The 26,607-nt window shown below is 62.9% G+C and overlaps 1 protein-coding gene across 11 annotated transcripts in view; it reads right to left on the reverse strand.

Moving 5' to 3' along the window:
* The window catches only part of COL7A1 (collagen type VII alpha 1 chain), a 31,278-nt gene continuing 4,671 nt past the window's right edge, over positions 1 to 26,607 (reverse strand). For 2 of the 11 annotated variants that reach the window (XM_014265918.3, XM_026792466.2), the window contains exons 10-120: positions 26,347 to 26,496; positions 25,531 to 25,650; positions 25,267 to 25,413; positions 24,984 to 25,100; positions 24,760 to 24,909; positions 24,410 to 24,538; positions 24,180 to 24,326; positions 23,893 to 24,018; positions 23,685 to 23,828; positions 23,478 to 23,603; positions 23,258 to 23,404; positions 23,050 to 23,178; positions 22,826 to 22,972; positions 22,538 to 22,657; positions 22,307 to 22,453; positions 22,095 to 22,231; positions 21,889 to 22,015; positions 21,668 to 21,811; positions 21,440 to 21,597; positions 21,306 to 21,347; positions 21,138 to 21,164; positions 20,978 to 21,022; positions 20,674 to 20,766; positions 20,287 to 20,358; positions 19,972 to 20,007; positions 19,845 to 19,898; positions 19,582 to 19,650; positions 19,383 to 19,496; positions 19,058 to 19,084; positions 18,856 to 18,909; positions 18,682 to 18,744; positions 18,500 to 18,559; positions 18,317 to 18,352; positions 18,148 to 18,192; positions 17,914 to 17,949; positions 17,767 to 17,811; positions 17,630 to 17,665; positions 17,524 to 17,550; positions 17,409 to 17,438; positions 17,173 to 17,244; positions 17,016 to 17,075; positions 16,884 to 16,919; positions 16,671 to 16,751; positions 16,511 to 16,546; positions 16,086 to 16,130; positions 15,926 to 15,997; positions 15,749 to 15,793; positions 15,616 to 15,642; positions 15,498 to 15,539; positions 14,827 to 14,907; positions 14,634 to 14,669; positions 14,503 to 14,538; positions 14,337 to 14,417; positions 14,121 to 14,156; positions 13,892 to 13,963; positions 13,649 to 13,693; positions 13,430 to 13,465; positions 13,257 to 13,292; positions 13,060 to 13,164; positions 12,886 to 12,921; positions 12,672 to 12,707; positions 12,456 to 12,503; positions 12,302 to 12,337; positions 11,939 to 12,070; positions 11,596 to 11,805; positions 11,468 to 11,503; positions 11,263 to 11,307; positions 11,023 to 11,094; positions 10,855 to 10,899; positions 10,652 to 10,714; positions 10,521 to 10,565; positions 10,207 to 10,242; positions 9,879 to 9,914; positions 9,650 to 9,694; positions 9,404 to 9,436; positions 9,186 to 9,248; positions 9,066 to 9,101; positions 8,899 to 8,979; positions 8,743 to 8,811; positions 8,625 to 8,660; positions 8,489 to 8,530; positions 8,312 to 8,356; positions 7,739 to 7,783; positions 7,580 to 7,615; positions 7,411 to 7,470; positions 7,161 to 7,286; positions 6,956 to 7,027; positions 6,727 to 6,762; positions 6,436 to 6,495; positions 6,237 to 6,281; positions 6,125 to 6,160; positions 5,978 to 6,013; positions 5,836 to 5,892; positions 5,551 to 5,622; positions 5,246 to 5,317; positions 5,125 to 5,160; positions 4,965 to 5,045; positions 4,838 to 4,891; positions 4,571 to 4,624; positions 4,434 to 4,496; positions 4,283 to 4,345; positions 3,885 to 4,001; positions 3,567 to 3,644; positions 3,434 to 3,487; positions 3,195 to 3,243; positions 2,985 to 3,098; positions 2,523 to 2,612; positions 2,093 to 2,176; positions 1,884 to 2,000; positions 1,120 to 1,287; positions 1 to 1,006 (exon numbers count right to left, since the gene is read on the reverse strand). In XM_014265918.3, coding sequence (XP_014121393.3) covers positions 957 to 1,006; positions 1,120 to 1,287; positions 1,884 to 2,000; positions 2,093 to 2,176; positions 2,523 to 2,612; positions 2,985 to 3,098; positions 3,195 to 3,243; positions 3,434 to 3,487; positions 3,567 to 3,644; positions 3,885 to 4,001; positions 4,283 to 4,345; positions 4,434 to 4,496; positions 4,571 to 4,624; positions 4,838 to 4,891; positions 4,965 to 5,045; positions 5,125 to 5,160; positions 5,246 to 5,317; positions 5,551 to 5,622; positions 5,836 to 5,892; positions 5,978 to 6,013; positions 6,125 to 6,160; positions 6,237 to 6,281; positions 6,436 to 6,495; positions 6,727 to 6,762; positions 6,956 to 7,027; positions 7,161 to 7,286; positions 7,411 to 7,470; positions 7,580 to 7,615; positions 7,739 to 7,783; positions 8,312 to 8,356; positions 8,489 to 8,530; positions 8,625 to 8,660; positions 8,743 to 8,811; positions 8,899 to 8,979; positions 9,066 to 9,101; positions 9,186 to 9,248; positions 9,404 to 9,436; positions 9,650 to 9,694; positions 9,879 to 9,914; positions 10,207 to 10,242; positions 10,521 to 10,565; positions 10,652 to 10,714; positions 10,855 to 10,899; positions 11,023 to 11,094; positions 11,263 to 11,307; positions 11,468 to 11,503; positions 11,596 to 11,805; positions 11,939 to 12,070; positions 12,302 to 12,337; positions 12,456 to 12,503; positions 12,672 to 12,707; positions 12,886 to 12,921; positions 13,060 to 13,164; positions 13,257 to 13,292; positions 13,430 to 13,465; positions 13,649 to 13,693; positions 13,892 to 13,963; positions 14,121 to 14,156; positions 14,337 to 14,417; positions 14,503 to 14,538; positions 14,634 to 14,669; positions 14,827 to 14,907; positions 15,498 to 15,539; positions 15,616 to 15,642; positions 15,749 to 15,793; positions 15,926 to 15,997; positions 16,086 to 16,130; positions 16,511 to 16,546; positions 16,671 to 16,751; positions 16,884 to 16,919; positions 17,016 to 17,075; positions 17,173 to 17,244; positions 17,409 to 17,438; positions 17,524 to 17,550; positions 17,630 to 17,665; positions 17,767 to 17,811; positions 17,914 to 17,949; positions 18,148 to 18,192; positions 18,317 to 18,352; positions 18,500 to 18,559; positions 18,682 to 18,744; positions 18,856 to 18,909; positions 19,058 to 19,084; positions 19,383 to 19,496; positions 19,582 to 19,650; positions 19,845 to 19,898; positions 19,972 to 20,007; positions 20,287 to 20,358; positions 20,674 to 20,766; positions 20,978 to 21,022; positions 21,138 to 21,164; positions 21,306 to 21,347; positions 21,440 to 21,597; positions 21,668 to 21,811; positions 21,889 to 22,015; positions 22,095 to 22,231; positions 22,307 to 22,453; positions 22,538 to 22,657; positions 22,826 to 22,972; positions 23,050 to 23,178; positions 23,258 to 23,404; positions 23,478 to 23,603; positions 23,685 to 23,828; positions 23,893 to 24,018; positions 24,180 to 24,326; positions 24,410 to 24,538; positions 24,760 to 24,909; positions 24,984 to 25,100; positions 25,267 to 25,413; positions 25,531 to 25,650; positions 26,347 to 26,496 — 8,054 coding nt within the window. In that variant the 3' untranslated portion in view covers positions 1 to 956. Of the gene's footprint in view, positions 1,007 to 1,119; positions 1,288 to 1,883; positions 2,001 to 2,092; positions 2,177 to 2,522; positions 2,613 to 2,984; positions 3,099 to 3,194; positions 3,244 to 3,433; positions 3,488 to 3,566; positions 3,645 to 3,884; positions 4,002 to 4,282; positions 4,346 to 4,433; positions 4,497 to 4,570; positions 4,625 to 4,837; positions 4,892 to 4,964; positions 5,046 to 5,124; positions 5,161 to 5,245; positions 5,318 to 5,550; positions 5,623 to 5,835; positions 5,893 to 5,977; positions 6,014 to 6,124; positions 6,161 to 6,236; positions 6,282 to 6,435; positions 6,496 to 6,726; positions 6,763 to 6,955; positions 7,028 to 7,160; positions 7,287 to 7,410; positions 7,471 to 7,579; positions 7,616 to 7,738; positions 7,784 to 8,311; positions 8,357 to 8,488; positions 8,531 to 8,624; positions 8,661 to 8,742; positions 8,812 to 8,898; positions 8,980 to 9,065; positions 9,102 to 9,185; positions 9,249 to 9,403; positions 9,437 to 9,649; positions 9,695 to 9,878; positions 9,915 to 10,206; positions 10,243 to 10,520; positions 10,566 to 10,651; positions 10,715 to 10,854; positions 10,900 to 11,022; positions 11,095 to 11,262; positions 11,308 to 11,467; positions 11,504 to 11,595; positions 11,806 to 11,938; positions 12,071 to 12,301; positions 12,338 to 12,455; positions 12,504 to 12,671; positions 12,708 to 12,885; positions 12,922 to 13,059; positions 13,165 to 13,256; positions 13,293 to 13,429; positions 13,466 to 13,648; positions 13,694 to 13,891; positions 13,964 to 14,120; positions 14,157 to 14,336; positions 14,418 to 14,502; positions 14,539 to 14,633; positions 14,670 to 14,826; positions 14,908 to 15,497; positions 15,540 to 15,615; positions 15,643 to 15,748; positions 15,794 to 15,925; positions 15,998 to 16,085; positions 16,131 to 16,510; positions 16,547 to 16,670; positions 16,752 to 16,883; positions 16,920 to 17,015; positions 17,076 to 17,172; positions 17,245 to 17,408; positions 17,439 to 17,523; positions 17,551 to 17,629; positions 17,666 to 17,766; positions 17,812 to 17,913; positions 17,950 to 18,147; positions 18,193 to 18,316; positions 18,353 to 18,499; positions 18,560 to 18,681; positions 18,745 to 18,855; positions 18,910 to 19,057; positions 19,085 to 19,382; positions 19,497 to 19,581; positions 19,651 to 19,844; positions 19,899 to 19,971; positions 20,008 to 20,286; positions 20,359 to 20,673; positions 20,767 to 20,977; positions 21,023 to 21,137; positions 21,165 to 21,305; positions 21,348 to 21,439; positions 21,598 to 21,667; positions 21,812 to 21,888; positions 22,016 to 22,094; positions 22,232 to 22,306; positions 22,454 to 22,537; positions 22,658 to 22,825; positions 22,973 to 23,049; positions 23,179 to 23,257; positions 23,405 to 23,477; positions 23,604 to 23,684; positions 23,829 to 23,892; positions 24,019 to 24,179; positions 24,327 to 24,409; positions 24,539 to 24,759; positions 24,910 to 24,983; positions 25,101 to 25,266; positions 25,414 to 25,530; positions 25,651 to 26,346; positions 26,497 to 26,607 lie in introns of those variants that run through there. The other 9 variants (XM_074549800.1, XM_026792465.2, XM_026792464.2 and 6 more) reach the window with 9 other exon arrangements.

A 26,607-nucleotide genomic window follows, 5' to 3' on the forward strand; every position in this document is an offset into this window, starting at 1 on the left:
TCCCTGTGAGCACAGCTTTAATACACATCCTCCTGCATTGTACACATAGACATTTGCTGTATATAACATACACAGAGAACAGCAGGACGTGTGGGGCCACACAGCCCAGCCAGCAGCCCTGGGGCTCTGGGGCAGTGAAGGGCACATCCCTACCCAGCCCTGGGGATGGGGGGAAGCAGGGGCTGCAACATCACATTCACAAAGCCTTTGAGAGTAAGTGTGGGCGAGCAGGAACCGCTTCTAACATAGCACCATCCTCAGGGTGTCCCTGACAGGCCTGGGGAGGCAGGTGAGATCCCCCAGGTTAAAGCCAGATGTGCTGCTGGCAGATGTGTGAGCTGGAGGGCAGCACATGGCAAGAGCCTCCAGTCTCCCCACAGGTCATTGCCAAACCATCACAGCCACAAAAGGGGAACTGGGCCCTAGTTGAGGTAAAGGTGAAATTTATTCAGATGGAGCTCATTGCAGGGTGAGGGATGCTGTGCAGGGAGGCACTGCCTGGCACAGGGATGTGGGCAGCTCTCCCAGCAGAGACAGGGAGCAGAGAGGGAGTTTGGGGGTCTGTGGGGGGCAGGAAAGGGTACAAGGGTATTATGGGAGGGGAGGGAGCCCAACTATGTAAAGTCCTACCTCTGCTTCCAGAGAGAGGGAACAGGGCTGAGAACCCTTCTGTTGGCCAGAAATAATTTAAAAATCAAACTGAGAACAGTCTAGTGGGAAAGGGGGTTCAGAGCCTTGCTGGGAGGCAGTTTCCCATTTGACATAAATTTCACCTTAATGACAATACACTGATATGAAAAACCCACAAGCAGCATAAAGACAGGTTAGAAATAGCACCAGGTTCCTGCTGGGGCTGGTGGGCACATGGCTGCTGCCCCCACGGGCAGCCCAGCCCCGGCCAGGGCAGCAGCTGGGCCAGCTCTAGGCAGCCCAGCCTGCCCAGACACTGCCTGCACCTACAGCTTTGGCTGTCCTCCCTCCTTGCTGCCAGCACCACCACGGGAAGCTGTGGAGAGAAGCGAGGCGCTGTCAGAGCTCGGGGAGCAGCGCTGTCCCCAGCTCTGCATGGCTGAGCACAGGGCACAGCGTGGAGGTGCTGCAGTGCCCAGCCCTGCCCACCTGTCCTGCAGTGCAGCTCACACTCCTCCTTGCTCTGGAAGCGGTTGGGGTTGCCCTGGCAGCCGCTGTAGACGAAGGGCCGGCACTCGGTGGCTCTTTGGTTGTAGTACCAGCGTAGGGTGTAGCGCTGGCAGTGCCCCTCGTCCAGGGGCAGCCTGCAGGGCTCAGCTGTGGGCAAACCCTGCTGTCAGGGCAGGCAGGGATGCGAGACCCACCAGGCACAGGAGGGGAAGCCCAGAAGGACAAGGCTGAGCATGGGAAGGGTTTGGCTGGAGGAGAGTCTCTGTGCTCTGCCCAAGTGCTGGAATTGAGGGCAGGAGACTCCACTCTGTCTGCAGGGACAGCTCCCAGCAAAGAGATGGGGACATGATGGCCACAGCACCCCTTTAAAGCATTATAGAGGGACTCTCCAAAGGCTGCTGCCCTAGGGCTTCCCTGATCTCCTGGGGCCTTTGGGATCTGTCCCGTGGCTCATGACCAGAGCACAGGAAACCTGCCAGGGCAGCAGGTCCCACCAGCCCAGCACAGCACCCATCACAGCTGGTGATGGCTTCAGTGAAGGGATAGAGCACAAGGTCTGCATGGTGTGGGCAGCACAGTGACAGAGAAGGTGGAGCCCTCCCAGGTACCAGCAAGAGGGCAGGAAACCCCAAATCCCCCAGACAGATGGCACAGGGACCCACTGCCCAGCAAAACCCAGGGCAGCTCCATGGTTTCCCCCAACAGCTTAGCCCTGAGTGCCAGATGAGTGCAGGGAAGCTCACCATCCCCTGTGGGCTGCTCCAAGCTGTCCATCTCCGGGACCTCATCATAGTCATCCTCCTCTCCCTCCATGTCATATGCGAGGTCATCGTCATCGAGTGTGACCTGCCTGTCCTGCCCTGGGAGACAGCACCACATGTGAGCAGTCCTCATCACATACATGGAGTGCAGAAAAAGGGGGACAAGGACTGAAAGCACAGGGATGACACACCCTCATTGTCCTCAGCGTGTGACAACTTGAGCACAGGGACTACGTGAGCGCTGCCAGCAAGGAATGGCTGAGTGGAGAAGGACCCTGTCAAGGGGACACAGGCATCAGGGAACAGGCAAAGGAGTCTGGGCTGCTTTCCCCTTATTTCCCAAGGGAAAACCACCCCTCTCAGGTGTGGAGCAGTGCAGCACTGCCCAGCCCTGTTGCAGCCTGACAGGATACGTGGTCAGGGATGGTGGACAGGGAGATTCCCTCTTCCCTGTCTGCACCACAGCCCAGGGCTGCCACAGGGGCTTCTGGAGGCACAGGCAGGGGAGGCCCAGAGAGACAGCAGCCACTCAGAGCCCAGCAGGAAGGGACAGGAGAGGGCACAGGGAGGCACACATGCCCGTGTCACCAGATCTCACAGATTCTCCAGGCTCTCCATCACCTGTTTGGTCCTGCTCGCTCTCCTGGCGGACGATTCTTCCTGCTCCCTGGGCAGAGTGGAAGCTGCTTCTGGCCTGAGCCCCCCAGCCTCCTTGGAGAGAAAGCACCCACCTCATCCCAGCCCACCCTTTGCCTCCATCCCTCCAATCCCACTCCTCCAGCCTACCCTTCCCTCCAGCACTGCTGACCCCTGCAAGACCCCTGCCCCAGTTCTGACACCCAGGAATAGATGGGGTACAGCTCCTGGGATCCCCTCAGTTGGGCACACCCTGGCAGCACCCAGACCCCACTGGCACCATCCTGAGCCAGCTGTCCCCGGGATGCCTGCACCATCATTTCTGCACCCATGGGATGCCACACACCATCCCTTCTCCCTGTGCAGGGCCCTGCACTGATGTTGACCCTGACTGAGGGGTCATGGAGGGTGCCAGCCACCTCCAGCTCCCCAAAACCAGTGGCACACCTGGGTGCCAGGGCTCCTTTTGTGCCACACGTTTGGAGCAGGGGGATAGGAAGGAAGAGCTGCAACCTGAGTGCTCACGTGAGTCCTGGTGCCGTGGGAAGTGGTCACCACAGGCTGTGGGAGAGACAAGGTGGGGTCAGGGGCAGAGTCCAGAGAGGGGAGCAGGTAAGGGTGTGCCCCCAGCCCCAGGGCAGCAGGGGGGATGCTCACCACAGTGCTGGCTCATCTCCTGCCTGACGAAGGCACGGATCTCCTCCTCCTGCCGGGCACACGAGGGGCAAGAGTAATAATGGGGGGTGGTGCAACTCAAGAGGAGGAAAAGCCCTTTCCCCAGGGTCTAGCAGAACCCAGAGGTGAGGGCAGCCCCTACCTCAGTGGCAGTGGGATGGATCCAGCACCCCTTCCCACCCCAGTGACCTGAGTGCCACCAGCCTGTGCTGGCTCCTTACCGTCATGCCCGGCTCCCCCTTCTCCCCACGGAGCCCGTGGGTGCCAGGACTGCCCTGGGGACAGCAGAAAGGAGGTGGGAAGCTGGCCCTGGCTGGAGCCCATCCAGGCAGGGCCAGGCACCCAGACACTTACCTGCTCTCCTCTCTCACCAGGGATGCCAGGCATGCCCCGTGCGCCGGGCACTGACTGTCCTGGGGGGCCTCTCTCCCCCTGCAAAGGACACATGCTCAGCATCTGGCTGCTGGAGCCTCTCTGCTCCCCCCACTCCCCCCTCAGACCCCATCCTCTGGACAGGGGGACACAAGGGAGGACACAAGCCAGCGAGCTGGCAGGGCAGGACAGAGCTGGGATGTGACTCCAGATGCCACCCACCCCTCACGCACGAGGGGAATTGGGCCCTCCCATTCCCAGAGCCCCAGAGGGGAGCAGTCATCTGTGGAGATGCCTTACCTTCTGGCCCTGCATGCCCTCAGGACCTCGTGGGCCAACACTCCCTGAGGGCCCAGGGGGGCCAGGAGCTCCGTCACTGCCCCGGGGACCAGGGCCACCCATAACGCCTGGGGCACCCTGGAGGAGAGCAGAGGGTCAGGCCAGGGGTGTCAGAGCCCCCAGCTGCAGATGCCATGGACATCCACTGACTCCACAGCTGGGCATCCCCAAAAAACCAGCACTGGTGCCTCCTTATAAAGAGCAGGGAACTATTCTCAGTCCTTGCTTAGTGACATAATTTGGAGCAGCACTGAATGACTCTTCTGGAAGCACCAGGCTCTGATGTGCTTCCAGCCAAGGCTGTGTCCTGGTACAAGCATTGTGGTGCAATGCCTCCCATCCCTTTGCAGCCTGCTCACCCGGTCTCCTTTCTCCCCCTGGTCTCCTTTGGCTCCCTGCTGTCCGTCAAATCCCCGGTCACCCTGCAAAGAGGAAGGGACAGGCAGCAGGGGACACACAGCAGGGGGATGAAGTGCCAGCACAGCTTTTCCCAGCACTGCTCTAACCTACCTTGGGTCCCATGAGCCCTTCCTTTCCAGGAATGCCTGGTGGTCCTGACAGCCCCAGCTCTCCCTGGGGACAAAGCAGTGTCCATCAGCCCCCAGCCATGCTTTCCAGTCCCACCCTGGTGTCACTGAGGTGCTTACCGGCTCGCCTTTCCTCCCTGACAGCCCTGGGCGCCCCGGGATCCCTGACTCTCCCTACAGCAGGCAGGAGAGAGGCAGGGCAGTCAGTCCTTCACCCCTCAGTGCTCACCCCAGAGCCACAGGCAGAGGAGGGGACCCCTGAGCCTGTCACAGGGCAAGGTGTGGCCTCAGCCATCTCCCACTCCCTGGCTGAGGGAGGGGATCCAAAGGGCCACAGCCCCCAGGCACCATCCAGGCTCCTGCAGCACCCTGCAGGCACCCACTCACCTTGTCACCCTTGTCCCCATTGAGGCCACAGGCACCTTTCATGCCCCGCTCACCCTGCAAGGATGGGAAGTCAGAACCATGCCAAGCCAGCACTGGAGAATGCTGGCAGCCAGAGAAGCCAACCCACCTTGAGGCCACGCATGCCCAGGGGTCCCATGTCCCCCTTGTCTCCCCGGGCCCCAGGGATGCCATCACGGCCAGGCTGGCCCTGTGGGAGAGCACACAGCGTGACAGGGTCTGCTCCTGCCCTGCACGGGGGTGGCAGAGGCACAGACACAGCTCCTCACCGGCTCTCCAGGCTCTCCCGGTGCTCCAACCTCTCCCTGGGGAAGGCAAAGGCACCAGTCAGGGCAGCTGAGGGGATGGTGCCACCAGCAAACCCAGCAGAGAGGCTGCCCAGCTTCATACCTTCTGCCCACTGGGGCCACGTGCCCCAGGGAAGCCCATGGAGCCCTTCTCTCCTTGTTCACCCCTCGTGCCCTGCAACAGAAACCCAGATCAGCACTGGCCAAGAGAGCTCCAGCCACAGCCACTGCATGGCCACAGCACAGCCATGGTCACCTCCAGGCCATGGTCCCCTTGCACCATGTCCCTGCAACAGCAGCACAGAGGTCACAGGGATGCTGTCATGCCCTGCTTCCTCTGTCCCTTGCCCCCCATGATTCCCACCCCAGCAGCTCCCAGCCCTGCACAAGCTCCCCCCTGCCCTGTACCTTCTCTCCGAGCATGCCTTGCTCCCCCTTGTCCCCCTTGTCCCCTTCTGTGCCCTTCAGGCCACGCTCTCCCTGCAAAGGAGGAAGCACAGGGAGGGGTCAGGGGATGAGGAGAAGCTCAGACACACATCAGGGTGGGAGCAGGAACATGGGGTCTGTGGGGTGGCTGGAGGAGAGGGGACAATGCACTCTACCAGGGAGGGTCCCCCAGCAGGGAAAAGCTCCTCCAGCTCTTCCCAGAGGGACAGGAAGGATGAGGAGAGGGAGGACAGGGACAGCTCTTACCGGCTCCCCCTTGCTGCCCCGTGCTCCTGGCGGCCCCTCCAGCACCACAGTATCACCCTGTGCACCCAAAGCAGACAGAGGGGGGTGAGAAGGGGGCTAGGGCTGCTGCCTGCCTCCCACTGCCCCCTCCCCAAGGACTCACCTTGTCTCCTTTGGGTCCTGGGGCCCCAAGGTCTCCCTGTGAGGATGAGATGAGATGAGATGCTCCAAAGGTGCACAGCAGGGAGCAGCAGCACCTCCCTGGGCACCTGCAGGTGCGTCACTGTCCCCAGCACACAGAGTCCCTTACCTTGTCCCCACGCTCCCCACGGTTCCCAGGCACGCCCTGTGGGGGACAAGAGAGGGGTGCTCAGGAAGGGATCACCCAGACCAGGGTGCAGCTGAGGGAGGGGGGTACCTACAGCTGGCCCACGATCCCCTTCTGGCCCTGGGCGTCCGTCCTCACCCTGCAAGGGGGAAGGAATATGAAAAGTGGGTTGGGGGCACCCCAGCATCACCCCAGGCCAGGGACAGCAGCAGCTCTGGCTCAGAGACCTGTCAGGCACCACGAGCCTTTGTGTCCCTGGCTGTGGGGACATGGGGGACTGTGGCAGTACCTACCCGTGGTCCTGGGTCACCACGTTCACCTCTGGCTCCCGGCAGCCCGGCCCCTGGAGCCCCCTGCCAGAGGAAGGCAGGAATTCATCCCCATCCTCATTGCCCACAGCTGCTCCCAGCCCTGCCAGGCACCCCCCTGCCAGGGACACCCCACAGTCCCCACCAGCTCTCTGGGTGCCTGGTGCCACCATCCAGAACGGGCTCAGCACCCTCAGGGGTGAGCTGGCTGCAGGGACACTCCACAAGAGAACCAACCTCCCACCCCTCATGCTATAGGGCTGCCCCTGGTCCTACCTTGTCACCCTTCAGGCCAGAGGCCCCTTGCATGCCCTAAAAGAAAGGAGAAGGGTGAGCAAGCCATGGGAGGAAAGCAATGCCAGACACCCTGTAAAACATCCCTGAGAGTCCCACTGCACACTCCAGCCTGCCCCAAGCCCAGGGAGGTGCCATCTGTCGCTGCCAGCCTGTCTGAGCCAGCAGGACAGAGCCCACAGCCCCAGGAATGCTGTGCCACCATACTCACAGCCGGCCCTGGGGGCCCCACAGGTCCTGGTGGTCCAGCAGCGCCATCCCTGCCTGGAAAGCCGATCAGACCCTGCAGGGAGGAAGCAGGAATGGGCAGAGCCTGAGGCTGGGAAGCAGTGGGGCTTGCAGGGACCTCAGTGCTACTGCACAAGGGCCCAGGGTTGCCAGGACTAGTGGTGCCGTGTTCTGGTTGAAGTCTTTACCCTCTCTCCTGGGGGACCTGGAGGGCCAGGCTGACCATTGTCCCCTCTCAGGCCTGGCTGTCCTGGCATCCCAGCAGGGCCTGCCAAGCCTGGGGGCCCTGGCAATCCTGGCAGGCCGGTGTCACCCTGAGGTAGGGAAGTACAAGATGAAGCTCCTCAGGAGCTGCTTTTCCGTCAGCAGCCAAGACAGACCATCACTGGGGCATCAGGGACATGATCAGAGCCAGGGTGACACGGGGACAGGGGTTACCTTCAGACCTGGAGGCCCATCCTGCCCTGGTGGTCCCCGTGCACCGACACCCACTGATCCCTGCAAGGTGGCACAGAGCATGTGGCACATCACCAGGCTGGGGGCACAGGGGTGCCAGGGCCATCGTGCCACCCAGAGCATCCCCCAGGGTGGGGCAGAGGACACGTACCTTCTCCCCTTTGGCTCCAGAGGACCCCTTGGCTCCCTGTGAAGACACCAAGCCCCCAGGAGGACTTGGGCAGTAGGTGGCAGGGGCACAGATGCCAGCCCCCACCAGCATCCACTGTCCCCAGTATCCACCCACCACCCCAATATGCCTCCTACTCACATCTTCCCCAGGATCTCCTGGCTCTCCAAACTTTCCTGGTTCCCCCTGGCAGGGAAAAATTAGGAAAATGCAGATGTGTGGGATTATGGACTGGGGGAGCAGCTATGGTGATGTTCACAGGGGTCCTAGGACAAGGGAAGAGACGAGGATCTGACTCCATGTTTCAGAAGGCTTGATTTATTATTTTATGATATATATATAATTTTAAAACTATACTATACTAAAAGAATAGAAGAAAGGATTTCATCAGAAGGCTAGCTAAGAATAGAAAAGGAGTGATAACAAAAGCTTCTGACTCTCAGAGAGTTTGAGCCTGCTGACTGTGATGGGCCATTAATTAGAAACAAGCAACATGGGCCAATCACAGATCCACCTGTTGCATTCCACAGCAGCAGATAATTATTGTTTATTGAAACCTCTCAGCTTCTCAGGAGAAAAAATCCTAAGGAAAGGATTTTTCATAAAACATGTCTGTGACAAGCAGCTGCAGCTGGATCCCTACATGGTGTCCAAGCAGCCAGGGAGCTGAGGACCACACGACCCCTCCCCAGTGACCCCCAGGGCAGCACTCACCTTGTCACCCTTGGGGCCTGGCAAGCCTCGGTCACCCTTGGAGCCCTGTCAGGGACAACAGTGTCAGGGGACAGGGCACACACAGGGCTGGCTGGCCCCTCACAAGGCCAGGGTGGTGGATAAGGTTGTGGCAGGGAAGGGTCAATGAGGGAGATGAGGGTAGTGGGAGTGACTCACGGGCTCTCCCAGCAGCACACCCTCCAGCAGTGCCGGCTCTCCCTGCAGGCACACACGGGTGCTCAGCTGTGCCCACTGTGGCTGCCAGGGCTCAGCACACCCCTGCCCAGCCCAGCCCTCCCGGCCTGGTCCTTACCTTCTCTCCCTTGGCTCCAGGGGGGCCGGTAATAGCCTGGGGCAGAGGACAGTGGGCAGGTGAGCAGGGCTGCACAAGGATGCTCCCCTCATCCTGGCCAAGGCAGCTCTGCACTCACCTGCCCCGGGGCTCCAGCGTCCCCTGGCTCTCCCTTGGGACCAGCAGGCCCTGAAGGTCCTGGTAAGCCCTGGCACAAGTGGCACAGCCCTCAGCCTTGGCTGCAGAAAGCCAGGCTGAGCTGAGTGGGAATGGGGCAGGGTGAGCATGTCCGTACCATCTTCCCAGGCATTCCTGCCTCGCCGTCCTTCCCTGGCACACCGTCCCTGCCCGGCACTCCTGGCTTCCCACTCTCCCCCTGCAGGCAGTGACAGTGGGGCTGGGCTGTGCAGGCAGCCCAGGCACCCTCACTGATGGCAGCCAGGTGTGGGGTCACACACTCACCACTTGTCCCGGCAGCCCAGGGACACCCGGCGGGCCCTGCAATGAGACATGAGCAGAGATCAGGCAGCATCCCAGCACCAGGAGCAGCCAAGGGGTGTTTGGGGTGCTGCAAATACCTACCACTGGGCCGGGGGGACCAAGGGGTCCTGGCAGGCCCATGTTGCCCTGGGGGCCAGGCAAGCCCTGCAATGGAAACAGACACATCAGAGAGGGGATGGCACAGCCAGAACCTTGGCTGCCCCCGTGGGAAGGTGTGTTGGGGTGGGACTGGCTGATTTGGGGAGGCTGGATGGATTTGGGCAGCCAAGGGGGTACAGGCAGGGAGTATGAGTACTCACACGGATGCTGGAGCCAGGTTCCCCTGGATCACCCTGGGAAGAACACACTGCATCAGCCTGACCACCCCAACCACCCAACTACTGTGGTCACAGGCACATCTTCATAGCTGGATCCAGGAGGGGTCCAGCCAAATGTCCCTCCCTCCAGCCCAAAACTTCCTGAAATATGGTCCTCCCTCCAGTCCCCCAGTCTGGCAAGGCAGCCTTTCCCTCTGCCAGGCTGGAGTGGCAGTACTGTTGCCTTACCTTGGCACCAGCTGGGCCCTGGGTCCCTGGGGGGCCAGTGCTGCCCTGCAGGGGACAAGGGGACATTATTGGGGTGGCACTTGCTGGTGGCACAGAGCAGGGGGGGGGCAGCAGGACCACTCAGTCCTAGCAGTGCCACCCCACCTCTGCTCCCTGGGGAATGCCCACCCTGGCTGACACCGCCCTTGCATGACAGTGACATGACACATGGTGCAAGGTGGCTCCTTACCGGAGGTCCTGGGGGTCCTGGCTCTCCCTGATTGCCCTGGAGGGAGGGAGGAAGAAATGGGATCACTGCAGAAGTGGGTTTTCCCCAGTGGGAGCAGGGGGTGTCCCCAGGGAGAGGAGATCCAGGCAGTGCCAGCAGCTCTTTAAGCACCAAGTAACACAAGCCTGGACAGGTCCTGCTAAGATGCAGGGGGCCAAGAACCCAGCCCAGCAGCAAGGTGACCCCCACGGTTTCACCAAGCATTCACAGCCAGAAGCCCCCAGCTTTTTGGGACAGCTCTGAGGTGGTGGGACACAGGGACATGGGAGACACACAGACAGACACCTACCGGGCGTCCCAGCACGCCAGGGAAGCCTGGCACGCCCTGCAAAGAACCACATCACAGTCAGTGGGCAAGGTGAAACACACACTTCCACACAGCCCTGCTTCCCCCCAGGGATGCTCCCCATTCCCAGTGTGGTACCCAGCCAGAACACTTAGGAGGGCCAGGAATACGAAGAGGCCCTCAAATCCCAGGCCCTGCATGGGCAGAAGGAGGTGAATGAGGCATAAACGCTCCTGCTGGTGCTGGTGCTGGCTGGTGTGACACCACAGGAGCTCCCCCAGTCCAAGCCTGCATCTCTCCACCATATCTCCACTCACCGGCTTCCCCTCAGGGCCTGCCAGCCCTCGCTCACCCGGGAGGCCCTGGAGCAAAGGATGGAGACAGGGATGGGGTCAGTGCCAGGCAGGTCTGGGGGCAGTGCCAGGCAGGGGAGCAGTGTGGCACTCACTGGGCTGCCGTCCCTGCCCTTCTCGCCAGGCTCTCCTCGGTCACCCCTCAAGCCACCTTCACCCTGCAGTGGGGACAGGCACGGGGTCACAGGACAGGTAGGGACCTTCCCATGGCCTTCCAGGGCTGCTGAGAGCTGTGCCCAGCAGTGCCCTCACCCAGGGCTTTGCTCCCTTTTGACAGGGAAGACTTATAACCTCAGACCTTGTCTCCTTTGGGTCCCCGCTCGCCCTCAGCTCCGGGCTCACCCTGTGAGGGGAAGAAGAGAGATGCCATCAGCCCTTGCTGACCACCATCCTCGGCCCCAGCCCATGATGCTGCCCCAGCTTGGTTATCTCAGCTGCCTTCTCCTTTCAGAGACCAGCCACACACCTTGGCTCCTTTGGGTCCGATGGGGCCACGCTCCCCCGGGAGGCCCATCAGGCTGCCCTCCACCACGTCCACCTGTGGGCAGGGCACAGTCAGGGCCAGCACCCAGGGCACCTCAGGAGGGATCCCTCAGGGGCAAAGCCCTCCCCAGGCCCCTGAGCCAAGGCACTGGATGTGGCCATCCACTCCCAGAGGGGCTGGCTGGCATTTTGATGATGATCCCCAGGAGCAGCCATCACCTACCTTGGGCCCCGGGGGCCCCGGGGGTCCAGGCAAGCCATCCCTTCCCTGAGAAGGGCAGAGAAATACGGTGAGTGTCAAAGGGCACGGGAGAGCAGAGCAGTCCTGGCATGGCCAGGAAGGTATGGAAATGGGCACAGGGAGCCCTGCATCCCCTCGAGAAGGGCACAGCACCAGAGGGGATGGAGGGCACTGTGTCCCAGCTCACCTGCTCCCCTCGGTCGCCCTTCTCGCCGCGGTCGCCCTGTGCAAACACCGTGGTGGCTGTCACGGGGCTGTCCCCAAGCCCCCAGAGCAGGTCCCCCAGACTCACCCCACACCTCCACACACACTCACCTTCTCGCCGGACCTCCCGGATTCCCCCAGCTCCCCAGCCCGGCCCGGCACCCCAGGAATGCCTGGCTTGCCAGGCTCCCCTGGCTGCCCAGGCGGGCCCTCGGGCCCCCGCTCACCCACGGCCCGGCCCATGGGGCCCTGGGGGCCGGGGGTACCTGGGTCTCCCTTGTCACCTTTGGGTCCTCGCTCGCCAGGGAAGCCTAAGGAGCCCTGCAAGACAAAAGCTGCGCTGCCAGAGCCAGCCCTGAGGCAGGGCTGAGCCAGCTGTAGGAAACCCCAGCCAGCCCAGAAAGCAGGAGTGGGGCAGAGTGCTGGGCCTGGCATCCAGCCTGGCTCCACTCACCTCTCGGCCCGGGGGCCCCCTCTCTCCTGGATCCCCCCGAGAGCCCTTCTGGCCCCGCAGCCGCTCAATCGCCGGCGGAAACGAATCTGAGCTGCCATCATAGGCACCCGTGAGCTCCTTCAGGGATGAAACCTGGGAGGGAAGAAGACAGGTGCCATCAGCCCTTGCTGACCACCATCCTCAGCCCCAGCCCATGATGTTGCCCCAGCAACATGGGGAAAGAGGAGAGAACCAGCTGCAGCAGCACCCCACAGTCCTGCCAACCCGTCCTAAATTGCTCAGATCCCCCAGCACCTCCCATGCCCTCCTCCTGCTGCCATGTGGCAGGAAAAAGCCCCAGCCTGACAGTGAGGAAATGCATACCTTGATGCCAAGTGCTTCCAGGCTACGTTCAATGTTCTGCAATAAAAATACATTAAAAACAAGGTAGGTTCCCACCACAGAAGCTGTGGATGGTTCTCTGTGCCCCAGGGCTGAGGCTGCTCCCTCAGCACAGCAGGTCAGGGTAGGGACTCACCACTGTAGTGCCAGGGTCTCCACGTGCTCCAGGGTTGCCAGGTCGCCCCTAGGTATGGAGGAAAAGAGGGAATGGGAAGATGCACAGAGACGCAGCAGGAGGGGTGAGCAGTGCTCTCCCTTGCTAGGTTTCAGAGTTAACACTTTGCTGCCTGCCAGGGGCTGTGGCTGTGGCTGGGGTGCTCATAGCCTGTCAGGCTCAGTGCTGGGTACTCACCGGCTCCCCTCGCAGTCCAGGCTCCCCTGGGTCCCCCTGAAACACAGCAAAGGAATCAAGGGGAGCAGTCAGGCTGCCCAGCACCAGCTGCAGCACCAGGGTCCAGCCCTGTTATCTTGGGGATGGGGACACCTGCCAGGGGTTTATTCCCTCTGGGATGTGATTCCCACCCAGACCTTTGCCTTGGGGGACTGGGGGGCAGGAGCACACTTACCTTTGGTCCAGGCACCCCACGGAGGCCTGGGGAGCCCTAGAAGACATGGAGGGGACACAATAGCACCCAGCCCCACACAGGGCAGTGCCCCAAGGGAGCCATGGATGGGGGTCCTGTCTGGACTCCAGGATCTGGTGCTGAGAGGCACCATGGGGTGGAGAGAAAACTACACACCTGGCCTGGGGGGCCAACCTGCCCTGGGACACCGGGGAGGCCCGGGGGGCCGAGGGGGCCTGGCACACCTCTGTCCCCCTGCTCGCCCTTGGCACCGCTGCGGCCCTGCCGAGAGAGCAGCATCAACCCAGGGTCTGTGCCTGAGGGGGCAGGCACCCAGCACCCCCATCACACACTCCTCCCTGGGGAGTACTCACCTCTCTCCCAGGCAGTCCTGCATCACCTTTGTCTCCCTAAGCAGGAGAGAAAGCAGCTGGAGGGATGCTGCCCATGCACTGCCCCAGGAGGGTGCTCCTGGTCTGGGCAGAGTGGAGCCACCAGGCTTGTGGGGATCACAGGGGGACCACACACCCATGGATAACCTCCTTACCTTTCTGCCATCCTCTCCTGGTGTCCCATCTTCTCCCTGGGAACAAAGGCTGCCTGTTAGTGCCCCACTCAACTCCCTCAACATGGGTACAAACCCGAGGATGGCTCAGAGCATGGAGGTTCTTTGCCACATCCTCCCCTTGCCCTGTGCTGTACTGGGATCACCATCCCTCAGCATCCTGGGAGAGCCCCAGAGTCAAGTCCTGTTTCCCCTACTCACATTCTTGCCATTCAGGCCAGGTTTGCCATCCTCACCGGGTTTGCCCTGGCAGGAAAAGAAAGGCAGTGAGGGAGTCCCCCAGGCTCTCCCACCCCAGCCAGGGGTGCCGGGGCCCCACTGGAGCCTCAAGATGCAGGGAAGGGGGAGCTGGGAACAGGGAGAGCCCTGCCAGATGGATCTAGCTGTGACCCACAGAGGGCATGGGACAGGATGTGTCTCTAGGGTGCAGCTGGTGATACTCACAGGCACGCCAGGTGGCCCCAGGGGACCCACGGGGCCAGGGGGTCCCTGCTCCCCACGCAGCCCAGGCAGCCCCTGCAGGGAAAGGAGATGGTGGGAGCACAGGGCAGCCCTGGGAGCAGGGAGTGTCACTGGCAGTGGCACTCTGCTGGGGCAGGGGAAAGCATGGCACAGGACACTGGTGGCCCCAGCAGGAACACAGCCCAAACCCGCCCTCTCCAGAGGTACTTACATCCCGGCCAGGGTCTCCCTGCTTCCCCGGGTCCCCCTGCAGACAAGGAGGAGGTGAGGACAGGGACATTGCTACCCTGCCAGAGGCTCCCCCTGCAGAGCATCCCCAGCCTGGAGCAGGGGGTGTCCATGGGGACAGCACCTCCCAACCCATCATCCCTGTGTACCCCAGCTCCCACCCAGGCACAGAGCTCCCCCCAGGCTGGCCCACACTCACCCTGAGCCCAGCAGGCCCTGGGGGCCCAGGTTTGCCTTCCAGCCCATTCCGGCCATCCAGCCCCGGCGGGCCACGGTCCCCCTGTGGGAGAGCAGGGAAGGGTGGTTGGAGCTCTGGGGTAGGATGGGAGTGCTGTGGGGCAGCCCTCAGCCCCCAGCCCGCTCACCTTCTCTCCTGGCAGGCCTCGGTCCCCAGGGTCACCCTACAGGCCAAAGAGAAGTGAGCATCATCTCCCATTACCAGGAGCAGCACAGGGCAGGGTCCCCATTCAGACCCCATGGGAAAGGGGACACTCACCCGTGTGCCAGGGGGGCCACGGGGACCCTCCACACCCTGCAAGAAAGAGACACACTCAGCAGTGGGGCATGGAGGGGATCCTGGCTGCTCAGCAGGCAGTGCCTGCAGGCCAGGACCCCCAGCTCTCCTGCACAACATCACCCCTGATGCTGCCCCAGTGCCCCCCACAGCAGCCCCAGCACCCAGCACCTACCCTCTCTCCAGGCACGCCAGGGGAGCCAGCATCACCCCGGGCACCCTTGGCACCATCCTCGCCCGGGTCCCCAGGGTCCCCCTGTCAGGGAAGGGCACAGCGGTCAGAGCTGTGCTGTACCAAGCCTGTGCCAGAGTACACAGCGCTGGTGCTGTGTGGTTTAGGGCTGGGGTGAGAATAACAGTCTCAAAATAAGAGGCACAGGCTGAAAATGAGGTGGCTGGGCTCAATGCAGCTCCTGCTGGGCAGTGGGGGCCAGGGAGTGGCTGCAGAGAAAGGCACCAAGTAGCACTGCTAAGCCACAGAGCCACAGCTGGGGACACAGTGCCACCCGGCACAGGGCACAATCTGTGGCCAAAACTGTCCTGAGCCTCAGCTGGGATGCAAAAGCAGAATGCCCAGAGAGTCGGGTGCTGCCATGGGACCCCTGTGGGGCTGGGGAGCCAGGAGCACACCAGCTCCTTTGGAAACCTCAGCCCTACAGGGCCTCTCCATCACAGGGCATCAGTGTCAGCCCCTGTGCCCTGAGTTCAATGTGCCTCTCAGTCGTGGGGCACATCAGCTGCTCGTGGCAGAGGCTGTTTTGGGCAGGGAAGGCTTGATGGATCCCAGTGGGCAGGCAGAGCCCAGAGGACAGCAGAGGTATCCCACCCCAGCATCCCAGTCATTACCTTTTCACCCTTTATCCCCACTCCTCCGGGCCCAACATCGACCTGTGGGGCAGAGAGGAGCTGTGGATGGGGCTGGACACCAGCCCAGGGGCAGGGAGAACAGGGAGGCAGAACTTACAGCTCGTCCTGGGGGTCCAGGAGGCCCCTGAAAGAAGGGCAAGGGAAGCAGATTAAAGAGAGCTGGCAAAGCCCTGGGGAGGGCACAGCTGGCTCTGGGGTGGGGGGCCACGTGTGGCACTGCCATCACTCACTGGGTCCCCACGGTCACCCTTGCTCCCTGGCGCTCCAGGGCTGCCCTGCAGGAAAGAGGGATGGAGTCAGGGGGGAAGGGAATGGGGGACCCGTGGGGTGTGGGTCCTGTGGGGCAGTGAGCTGTGAGGGGTGGGGGGTGTCCATGGAGTACTGGGCACACACAAGGGGATACTCACATTCCTGCCTTCAGGTCCTGGGTCCCCCAGGTCACCCTTCTCCCCGGGGGGGCCACGGTAGCCAGGGAGGCCCTGGGTGGGGGCAAAGGGAGGATGTGCATTAGCAGGAGAGGCCGTGAGGCTCTGTCCTGCCCAGGGTACCCAGCAGCCCTGCACTCACCCGGGGACCCCTGTCTCCAGGCTTGCCAGGCAAGCCTGCTTCTCCCTGTGGGGAAAGAGGGGGTCAGTGGGGCAGTGGGAACAGGGGCAGGGGTAACAGGGGCAGGGGGAACAGGGGCAGTGGGAACAGGGGCAGTGGGAACAGGGGCAGGGGGAACAGGGGCACGGGGAACAGGGGGAGAGGGAGCAGGGGCAGAGGGAACAGGGGCAGTGGGAATGGGGGCAGTAGGAACAGGGGCAGAGGGAACGGGGGCAGAGGGAATGGGGGCAGAGGGAACAGGGGCAGAGGGAACAGGGGCAGGGGGAACAGGGGCAGGGGAACGGGGACAGGGGAACGGGGACAGGGGAACAGAGGCAGGGGGAACAGGGGCAGTAGGAACAGAGGCAGTGGAAACAGGGGCAGAGGTTCTAGGGACCCTCACTCACCGGGGTGCCTTCGTCACCTTTCTCTCCTCGCTCTCCCTGAGGCACAAATCAGTGGGCACCGGCCAGAAGAGAAGAGCACAAGTCAGCAGCATCCCCCTGCTCCCTGGCAGCCCCGATGTGCTCAGGGCCACAGTGCCCAGAGCCCCGTGTCCCACACTACCTCCTTGCCTCGCAGCCCTGGCTGCCCCGTGGCACCCGCTCGGCCCGGCTCCCCTTTCTCCCCCGGCTCTCCTGGGTCACCCTAGGCAGGGGAAGGGACAACAGTCAGGCCAGAGGCTGGGCAGAGAAGGGGCACAGCTGCAGGGACAGCCCCTCTAGAGCCAGACAGACAGACAGATGGACGGACAGATGAATGGAAGGGCAGTGACATCACCTTTGGGCCACTCCTGCCTGTGAGGCCAACGATGCCCTGGTTGTTGGAAAGGAAGAGCAGGCGTCACTTGGGGAGGGGCAGCTCTGTGAGCCCAGGCCAGGGGAGGGGTCCCCAGAGTGCCCCCAGACTCACCCGATCGCCCTGCTCGCCTTTGGGGCCAGCTGGCCCGGGGATGCTCAGGCCAGGGGGACCCTAAACATGGAAGGACACAGCATGGAGCAACAGCACAGGCACCATGAGGCTGGGCAGGGCTGTGCCCTGTGCTTCCTACCCTCAAGGCAGTACTCACACGGGCACCTTTATCTCCTGTGTCACCCTTGGGGCCAGGAGGTCCTTCTGGTCCTGGGAAACCTCTGTCACCCTGGAGCAGACAAAATCAGCACCCCAAACCACCCATTCCCCCCGCCCCCACTGCAACTGTGGACCAGGTTTAGGACCAGAATGAGCCCAGCTGTGCAGTCCCCATCCCCCGCCATGCCCACAGCCATGCCCAGAGGGTGGAGGGCACGGCTGGGCCAGGGTTACCTTCTCTCCAACACTAGCCACACTGGGAGCCTGCAGGGGAAGCAGAGGAGACCATGCTGGGCACTGCCCATGGCTCCCTGTGCTGGGGCAGGCAGAGCTGGGCAGCAGCACTTACTGGCCTGCCAGGTGGTCCTGGGTCACCCTGCAGAGAGACAGGTGTCACTGCCAGCCCCTTCCCCACAGACCCCTGCCACCCCACCGGGACCCCCCTTGGCCCTCACCTTCTCCCCCCGGGGGCCACTCGGTCCTGGAGCTCCCTGTGGTGAGATCAGAGAGGGGGGTGGCAGTGCCTGGGAACCTGCACCCAGAGCATGGCAGCCCCTGGCTCCACAGCAGCACAGCCACCACCCTGACTCACCTCTCTGCCTGCTGGCCCTGGGTGCCCGGGGGCTCCCATCTCACCCTGCACGAGAGGAGGAAGAGGAAGGTGTGTGGGCATCCTGCCACCCCCTGGCTGCTCCAGGGCAGAGTGGGCATCACTCCACCATGCCCAAGGTGCACCTACCTTCTCACCCTGTGGGCCTGGCACACCACGGTCTCCCTGCAGAGCAAAGAGAGGAGGGCTCAGGGAGCCTTCCTCCCCCTGCATCACACTGCCCCCATCTCACACACTGCCCCAGAGCTCTTCATGAGTCAGCCCTGGATCACACCCAAGACCCCTGGGCTGTGGCAGCCATGCCCAGGCACTGCCACCAGCAGGTCTCAGGGACACCAGGACCCTGCCTGGGCACCCTCTCACCTTCTCGCCCGTCTCTCCCAGCTCGCCCGGCGCCCCACGGTCTCCCTGGTACAGGAGGAACAAAGGGTCAGGGGCAGCAGGACCTTTGGGGACTCCTGGCACAAAACCAGAACCCCCTTCTCTCTGCCAAGGCATGGCAGGAGCATCCCTGGGTCCCTGCACCGCTCACCTTCCTGCCCTGCTCCCCCGGCGGCCCCCGAGGACCCTGCAGAGGAGAATGGAGACATTGTCACCTCTGGTGTGACAAGGCAATGCCCAGGCTGCCCAAAGCAGGAGGGCTCAGCGTGCCCTCAGGGCCTGGCTCCTGGCATGAGCAGCTCCTGCCTGCCTTTCCTTCTCCTAGGACACTCACCCTGTCTCCTGGGTCCCCGGGGCGGCCGGGTGATCCTGGGAAACCTTCTGTGCCATCACCCTGGGGGTGTGGAAAGGTGAGAGCCATGCTCATGACACAGGGATGCCCATTAGATGGGAATCCTCACTCAAGAGTGGTGAGAGGCCCAGCCCCAGTGGGGAGCATCCCTGACACCTTCTCACCTTCTCTCCCTTCAGCCCAGGTGGCCCAGCAGGTCCCCGAGGCCCAGGGTCCCCAGGGAGCCCCTGCAAGAGAGACAATTCAGCCTCTGGGGATGTGACTCAGCCCTGGGCACACACAGCCAGTGCAGCCCTGATCCCCTCTGCCATCCCCGTGGGCCTGGGGGCTCAACTCACTGGGGGTCCAGGGTCCCCTCGAGGTACTGCCCCATCCACAAATCCAGGGGGGCCCTGCAGACAGAAGGGTCAGCTCCTGTGTGCTTGCCCTGAGGGCTCAGTCCTCCCCAGCAACCTGAGGGGCTGCTGCAGTGCCCTTGGACACTCAAGGGGCCTCCATCCAGTAGGGTAGAGGAGTTGGGGGAAATGCATGGCCACTCACCCTTTCCCCTCGGTCACCCTTCTCTCCCTGCAAAGGTGAAAAAAGCAAATTAGGGCAGTTCTGGTCTGTTCCCAGGCCCTCCTTGAATAGGAGAGGAACATGCTGGGTAGAGCCATCATCAGTGGCATCAGGGTATGTGCATGCCATGTGCCTCTCCCCACGCTGCCCAGTGCCAGCATCAGCTCAGGCACAAGCACATTGTGCAGGCACAGCCCACAGGGAGGGCCAGGAGGAGCCCACAGGCAGCAGCTCCAAGCAGCTGCCTGCTCCCCATCCCTCTGCCCACACATCCCCAGCCTCCCCCATGCAGCACTGGGGGATTTACCTTCACAAACTCCCCAGGAGGTCCTGGAAGCCCCATGGGTCCGAGGGGACCAGGGGGGCCTGGGTCACCAAGGGGCCCCCGTGGGCCAGGGATCCCCGGTGGGCCAGGGCTGCCCTGCAGGACAGAGGGGCTCCATCACCTCAGGTGTGGGCTGGGGGTGCTGGCAGAGACCCCTTCACACCCATATCCCCACACCTACCGGCACACCTGGCTCCCCTCTCTGGCCTGGCAGCCCCTGCCCTCCATCCGTCAGCACCCTGGGCTCTCCCTGCACCAGGACGGGGAGGAAAAATCAGTGACCACGTGTGCCACGTGTGCCCTGCTGTGGCCACAGTGCCAAGGGTCTGGCAGGGAGATGGGGAGGCCCTGGGGCCAGGAGATGCCAGGCACCAAGCTGTGCCCACCAGGGTCCCCAGCGCTCCCCAGGGACCCCCGTGGGGCAGCCCCCTGCCCTTCACCTACCGGGTCACCTTTCTCCCCCTTTGGGCCAGGGAGTCCTGTGGGCCCACGTGTCCCCTGGGAAGGAAAGATGGGAATGAGGGGGGGTGTTGGGTGTGAGGAGGGGTGGGGAGGGTGGGGCCATACTCACAGGATCCCCTCGAGGACCAGGGATGCCCTGAATGCCCTAGAAAACAACAGCTCAGGAGGTGAACTCATCCCTGCCAGCCAGGGAGTGAGGATGGGATGAGATGGAATGGGGTGGCATGGCATGGCATGGCCAGCCAAAGCAAGGCTGGACAGCACAGTTTGCCAGGGATACACCCACAGGAGCCAGCAGTGCCCCTGCCAGCTGCTGAGCCTCCCCCAGCACAGGGAGCAGGGAAGCAGACGCTGGCTCAGGGAGCAGGCAGGGCAATGGAGAGCCCAATGTGCAGCAGCAAAGCCAGGGGACACCCTTACTCACTGGCTGCCCAGGTGATCCAGGATTCCCAGGGCGTCCAGGGCTTCCTGGTGCCCCATCAGTTCCAGGAAATCCCTGCAAGACAGAGGGGCATCATGCCAGCATCTGGTGTACCCCAGCACTGCCAGACTCCTTCAGTGCTCCAGGCAGTGCTGGCCCCAGCCCTGGGAGCTCAGGGCAGCCCCAAGGCAGAGCTGGGTTCCAGGTTGCCTTTCCCCATGTGCTCAGCTGGGATGTGAGGGTGCAGTGTGGGGCAGGTGTTCTTCACCAGGAGTTGTCCTCCAGCGTAGGTGTGGAGACCAAAGGGACAAGGGGCAGTGAGAGGCCCCATGGAGCCAGGTCACTGTCCAAAGATCCTGGGGTGCCTAGGTGAGGGCCAGAGGTACTCACCCTGTCCCCCTTCCTGCCCGGACCCTCAGCACTCTCTCCTGGTGGACCCGGTGGCCCTGGTGGTCCTGGAGAGCCGGGAAGCCCATGGCGACCCTGCAGACACAGGGGAGAGGACAGGCTGGGTGGCAGGTGGTGGTCAAGAGGTGTTGCCTGTCCACCCCTGTAGCAAGGGCTGGACAGGTCCTTACCCCACACCAAACCACTGGCAGGACAAAGGGACAAAGGAACATTAGGACATGGGGACCATGGCACTGCCCTCTCCAGGGAGCTGCCCCTCTTGTGCCCCCCTCCATCAGGTTATTACCGGCTGCCCAGGAAGACCTGGTGGTCCCATACGTCCTTGCAGTCCCTGCAGAGACAAAGCCAGTAATGAGCATCCCCTGTGAGCTGATGTTAGCCTGGTGTGGGACATGCAAACCTCCCAAAGCCACCAGCTGGTGGCGGAGTGTCCCCAAAGCACTCACAGCCTCACCGCGCTCTCCCTTCTCGCCCTGCAAGGGACAGAGGGAAGAGGTTAGGGGCTGGCACTCCTGTGCTTAACTCCCCACTGGGCTTCTGCTGTCAGCAGCTAGGGGTCCATGACCCATGCTGAGCACCTGTGGCACAGCATGGCACAGCCTTGAGAAGCTCACCTTGGGGCACTTCATAGTGCAGGGCTTTGGCTTTGGCTCCGGCTGGCAAGAAAAGACAAGCCTGTGTGAACCCAGGGATCAGAGCTTACATGGGCTGCTCCCCCTCCACACCTCTGAGGTACTCTGGCCCTTACCCTGGTGGAGATGATGGTGCAGAGGTCATCGGTGAGCTCTCCCTCCAGCTCTGCCAGGTCTCTGCCATGGTAGAGGTACCGCGGGTCCTCACTGGTGACCATGCGCCGGAGCTGCTCCCGGTCTGCCCCCTCCAAGCCCACTGCCAGCACCTGCACCCCTGAGCAGAGAGCACCCTCAGCACCCACAGAAGTCCCTGCACACCCTGATGAGACCCTATTAATCCTCACCCCCAGCCTTGACATCCCTGGCCACAGTGATGGCATCATCCCCCGAGGGGCTGTCAGCCAGAACCACCAGCACTGCTGGCACTCCGGCACGGCGCCCTGCGCCAGGACTCAGCAGGTACGTCCTGGCAAAGGTCATGGCTGCCCCTAGACAGGGAGAGGGAAGAAGGGACAGTCAGCAGGATCCCAGAAACACTGGCCCAGCTCGTAGTGCTGCCCCTCACCGATGTTGTTGCCGCTGGGTTCCTCGTAGCGTATGGTGCGGATCTGCTCCAGCACGGTGGGCAGGTCACTGGAGCGGTTGAGGAGCAGCCAGGGCAGGCTGCGGTAGCTGTACGTGGCCAGGGCCACCTGCAAGGGTGCAGGGGAGCAGTCGTGGGAGCACCACCCACGACCCCCCCGTGCTCCCAGTGCTGTGGCAGCAGCCTACCTGTGTGCCGTCAGGGCCCAGACGCCCCAGGGCTGACACGGTGTTGGAGAGGAGGGTGCGCACAGCGCTGGCTCCAGAGGAGCTGTTGCGGGTGCCGTGTACCAAAAACACCACGTCACCGAGGGCATCCCTGCAGACTGCGGGATGGGAAGGGGTGAAGCCACCACCAGGGTGCAGACAAGCCCAGCCCACCATGCAGGTTCCCCCAGTACCTGTGCGCTCACTGACGGACGCCTCGGCACCCGGAGTGCTCCCCAGGAGCGGCCGCAGGGTGAAGGTGTAGCGCTGGCCCAGGCGCAGCCCGGGGACCTGCTGGGAGCTGGCAGTGCTGGGCAGCGTCCGCGCCCTCTCCCCACCAGCTGCCGCCCAGGGCACAGTCAGAGGGATCAGCAGGCCCCTGCGGGGATGCCGCCCACCGTCCTGGGGCCACCCACTCGTCTCACCTGCGGGAGGGCTCCAGGAGAGGACATAGCCAGAGGCACCGGGGACTGGGGTCCAGGTGAGAGTCACCGAATCCCTCTGCACCTCCGTCACCCGCAGGTTGGTGATGCGGCTCGGGGCAGCTACCAAGGGGGAGGAAAGGGTGTCCCAGCTTCATGGGGCAGCCCCCAGCGTGCTCCCTCCCCAGCCCAACGCTGGGACAGTCCAGTCCCTGGGTGCCCCTCTGGGCTCAAGCCATGTGTCAGGGGGCTCACGCTGCCTTGGCCCCAGGCAGTCAGTCAGTCCCTTACTGGTGATGGCAGTGATGGTGGCTGGCTCACTCTCCCGGCCGCCAGCCAGGCTGGTGATGCTGATGTGGTAGTGCCGGCCCGCTTCCAGTCCCGACAGGGTATAAGAGCTGGAGGTGGCTGGGAGCTGCTGGCTCTGCTGGGCCCCCCCTGGCAGGGGCAGAGAGGGGTGAGGGGGTGCGGGTGGGGCTGGCAGGGATGCAGGGGCTCCAGCCAGCTGTGCTTACCTTCAGCCAGGCGCCAGAACAGGCGGTACCCGGTGCTGCCAGGCACTGGCAGCCAGGCCAGGCGCAGGCGGTGCTCCGAGGCCTCGGTCACCTGGAAGCCGCTGACGGGGCGTGGGGGCACTGCCTCCGCTGCAGGGCAGAGGGGCAGGCGTCAGGGACAGGAGTGCCCAGTGCCACCCTGGGGTGATGCCTCTGCCCCAGCACTCACGGGTGGTGACCACAATGGAGACGGGGTTGCCTTCCCGGTTGCCAATGAGCGCCGTCACCTTCACGGTGTAGGAGACGCCTCCCTCCAGGTTGGGGATGTCAAAGGAGTTGGTGTGGCCAGGAACTCGCCGGCTGTTCTCCGAACCCCCTGCCAAGGACTGTGGCATCAGGCCCCCACCTTGCTGCCCTCACAGCCCACCCCCATCCCTGTCCCACAGTACCGTCCCTGCGGCTCCACACCACACGGTAGGCAGTGGCTCCCGGCACACCAACCCAAGTGACACGGGCAACATTGCTCCTGGATGCCTGCACCTCCAGCTGCGTCACCTTTCCCACCTGCTCTGGCACTGTGACACCAAGAGGGCCACTGTCATCATGGGTCACAGCCAATGACACCAGACAGCACTGTCAGGCAGGGGTTACCTCACCTATCCGTCCCGTGGCAGTGACAGGGCTGCCCTCACGGCCATCCACAATGGCTGAGACACTGATGGTATAGACAATGCTGGTGTGCAGCCCATCGATGGTGAAGGTGGTGGGATCAGCAGGGAGGAAGCGGGATTTCTTCACACCTAAGAGATGGCTGGGATAGGAAGGGCTCCAGCAGTCCCACCACCCCATGGTCCATTCACTCACCGTCACTGCCTTGCCACGTCAGCAGGTAGCCCCCAGCACCTGGCAGCCCTCGCCAGGTGACCCGCAGCTGGTTGGGACCGGCCTCCATCACCCGCAGATCCGAGATGCTGCCCACCTCTGGGTACTCTGCACCACCCCATAACACCACAGCATCACCCTGGGGAGTCCAAAGGGACCCCACAGCCAGGCTGCTATCCCAAGGGGTTGCAGGGAGATAGAGACAGCTGCATGCCAGAGTGGGAACACGCAGTACCAGAACTCCTGGCACCAAACTGCCATGGACTTACTGAGGCGGACGGTGAGCGTGGCAGCACTGCCCTCCCGGCCGCCTGCCAGTGCCGAGACACGCACCAGGTACGGGACACCCTCCCTCAGGTCACTGAGCTCCAGCCCCGTCTGGCTGCCTGGGACGCGCCTCGTCCTCTCCGTGCCATCTGCCAGGGGAGGGCAGTGCGGTGGCTCGGTGCCAGCTGTCAGGATGCCCCGGGTGCCACCCTGGCCCTGCCCACAGACTCACCCTGGGTGTTGCGCAGCACCACTTTGTACTCGGTGGCACCGGGGACAGCGGTCCAGCTCAGCCGTGCCTGCCTGCCCAATTCCTCCACGAGCCGCAGGTCTGACACCGCACCCACGGGTGCCTCCATGCCTGTGAGGGGACACGTGAGGCACAGCTGGAGTGGCACAGCCTGGACAGCACAGCCCTCATACTCAGCGCAGCCCCCATACTCATCCTGGGCTGTGACCACACAGCTGGGGTTCTCATGGCCAAGGCAGTCCTCAGCCTGAGCAATGCCCATTGGGACATCCCTCCATGCCAAAGACTTGGAATGCTGGGGGACAGCTCAGGGGACCCACAGCAGCACTGACCTGTCTGAAAGGTGGTGACAGGGGTGGCCACCTCCCCACCATCATAGAGCGTGTAGAGGGTGATGCGGTACTCGGTGCCCGGCTTCAGCCCCGTCAGCTGGTAAGTATTGGTGCTGCTGGGGAGAGACACTGTTCTGGGGGGCTCTGGTCCTGCAGGAAGGGAAGGATCACTGCCAGCTGCTGGCATGGAGGGCCCACAGGGGCAGCAGGCACCCTGAGCCTACCTGTGGCTCTCTTCCACTCCAGACGGTAGCCACGAGCATCACGGGCACTGGTCCAGAGCACTTGGATGGATGTGGGGCCCAGGATGTTGGTCTGCAGCGTCTGGTCTGTACCTGCCTCTGCAAGAGGGACTCCATGATCAAGGGTACCTTGTGCCACCCTGCTGCAGCCACCCCGCCCATGTCCCTGGTCCCCACACATGGCAAGGATAGGGGCTATGAGGGCTGCTCCCTGCCCCCTCCCATGCACAGCAGCAGGATGGCATCACCTGTACCCAACACCTACCTGTCCTCTGCTGTACAGTGGCTGCGGGCCCCTCCAGCTGCCTGAAGAGTGGGGCCACCATCACCACATAGTTGGTGTTGGGCTGCAGCCCCACCAGTGCGTGTGACATCTGCCCAGCGTCCAGGTCCACCCTGCGCCTGTCCTGCCCTGTGGGAGCCAGTGCAGCAGTCCCTTGGGGAGGTCAGGCAGCAGGTGCCACCAGCTCCCTCCTGTCCTTCCTCAGGGACCAGCAGCAGGGGCACAAGCTGTGGGAGAGGCACCTACCTGTGCGGGTTGCCCAGGAGAGGCGGTAGCCGGTGGCACCACTGACAGGCTGCCAGGCCAGCAGCATGCTCTGTGCTGACACGTTGTGCACTGTCAAGTGCTGCACGCCCACCAGGTGCCCTGTGGGAGTGAGGTGACTGTCCATCTCCCCCAAGGGAACGGGGCAGGGGCAGCAGGAAGCACCTTCACCTGTAAACCGCTGTCTCCAGGAGGCCCCCTTGCCCTGCCCACCAATGCTAACCACAGTGAGGTCACTGCATGCAGCCCGCGCTCAGGCGGCTCCTTCAAAGAATCAAACTGTGCAAAATGGAGCTCAAATGTCTTCCTCTTAATGCCTTAAATACTTTCTGTGGGTTAAGACTGCCTGGGGCAGCTGAAGGAAATGGTTTGCCAAAATCGGATGCTTGCAAAGGTGCTGCCCTGGGGCCTCAGCCCCACTCCTACCCGGAGATGCTTTCCAACAGTCTCTGCCCTGATGGAAACCGCACTTTCCTCCCACAGAGCACTGTACTCAAACCCTGCATTTTTTTAGTCAACATTTTTTACATCATGGGAAGAAAGCTCTGGTGGAAACACTCCCAGAAGGCTGCAAAGGAAATTGGGAGCACACAGTGCTGCATCCTGCCCTGGGAGCAACTTTTGGGGCCCAGAGCATCGCCTTGTAGCCATGCTCACCTGCATCCCCATCCCACTCCCAGAGGCAGCAACAGGCCAGGCAGCCCCATCCCAATGGGGCACAGTGATTGGAGGGGGCATCCCTGTGCTGGGAACCTATTCCTAACCCTGGCAGGGCCCAGGGGTTGGCACAGCACTTACGTGTCCGGGCGGTGAGGGTGGCAGGGGCAGCAGGCTGCTGTGCATAGTGGGGCTGGAGCATCACCACGTACTCAGTGTTGGGCTGCAAGTTGCTGAGCATGGCTGACTGTGCGCTGGCTGTCAGGCTCTTCTCCTCTCTCTGAGGTGCTCCTGGAGGGGTGTGGGGGCACAGGGACATAGCACACACCAGGCCCAGCAGGGAAGGGGTGCCTGTGGGCCTGCACCCTGCCCTGAGGATGCCAGTCAGTGCCAGGGGTGGAG

The sequence above is a fragment of the Zonotrichia albicollis genome, chromosome 12 (assembly GCF_047830755.1).
Source record: "Zonotrichia albicollis isolate bZonAlb1 chromosome 12, bZonAlb1.hap1, whole genome shotgun sequence".
In the NCBI taxonomy this organism is placed as follows: domain Eukaryota; kingdom Metazoa; phylum Chordata; class Aves; order Passeriformes; family Passerellidae; genus Zonotrichia; species Zonotrichia albicollis.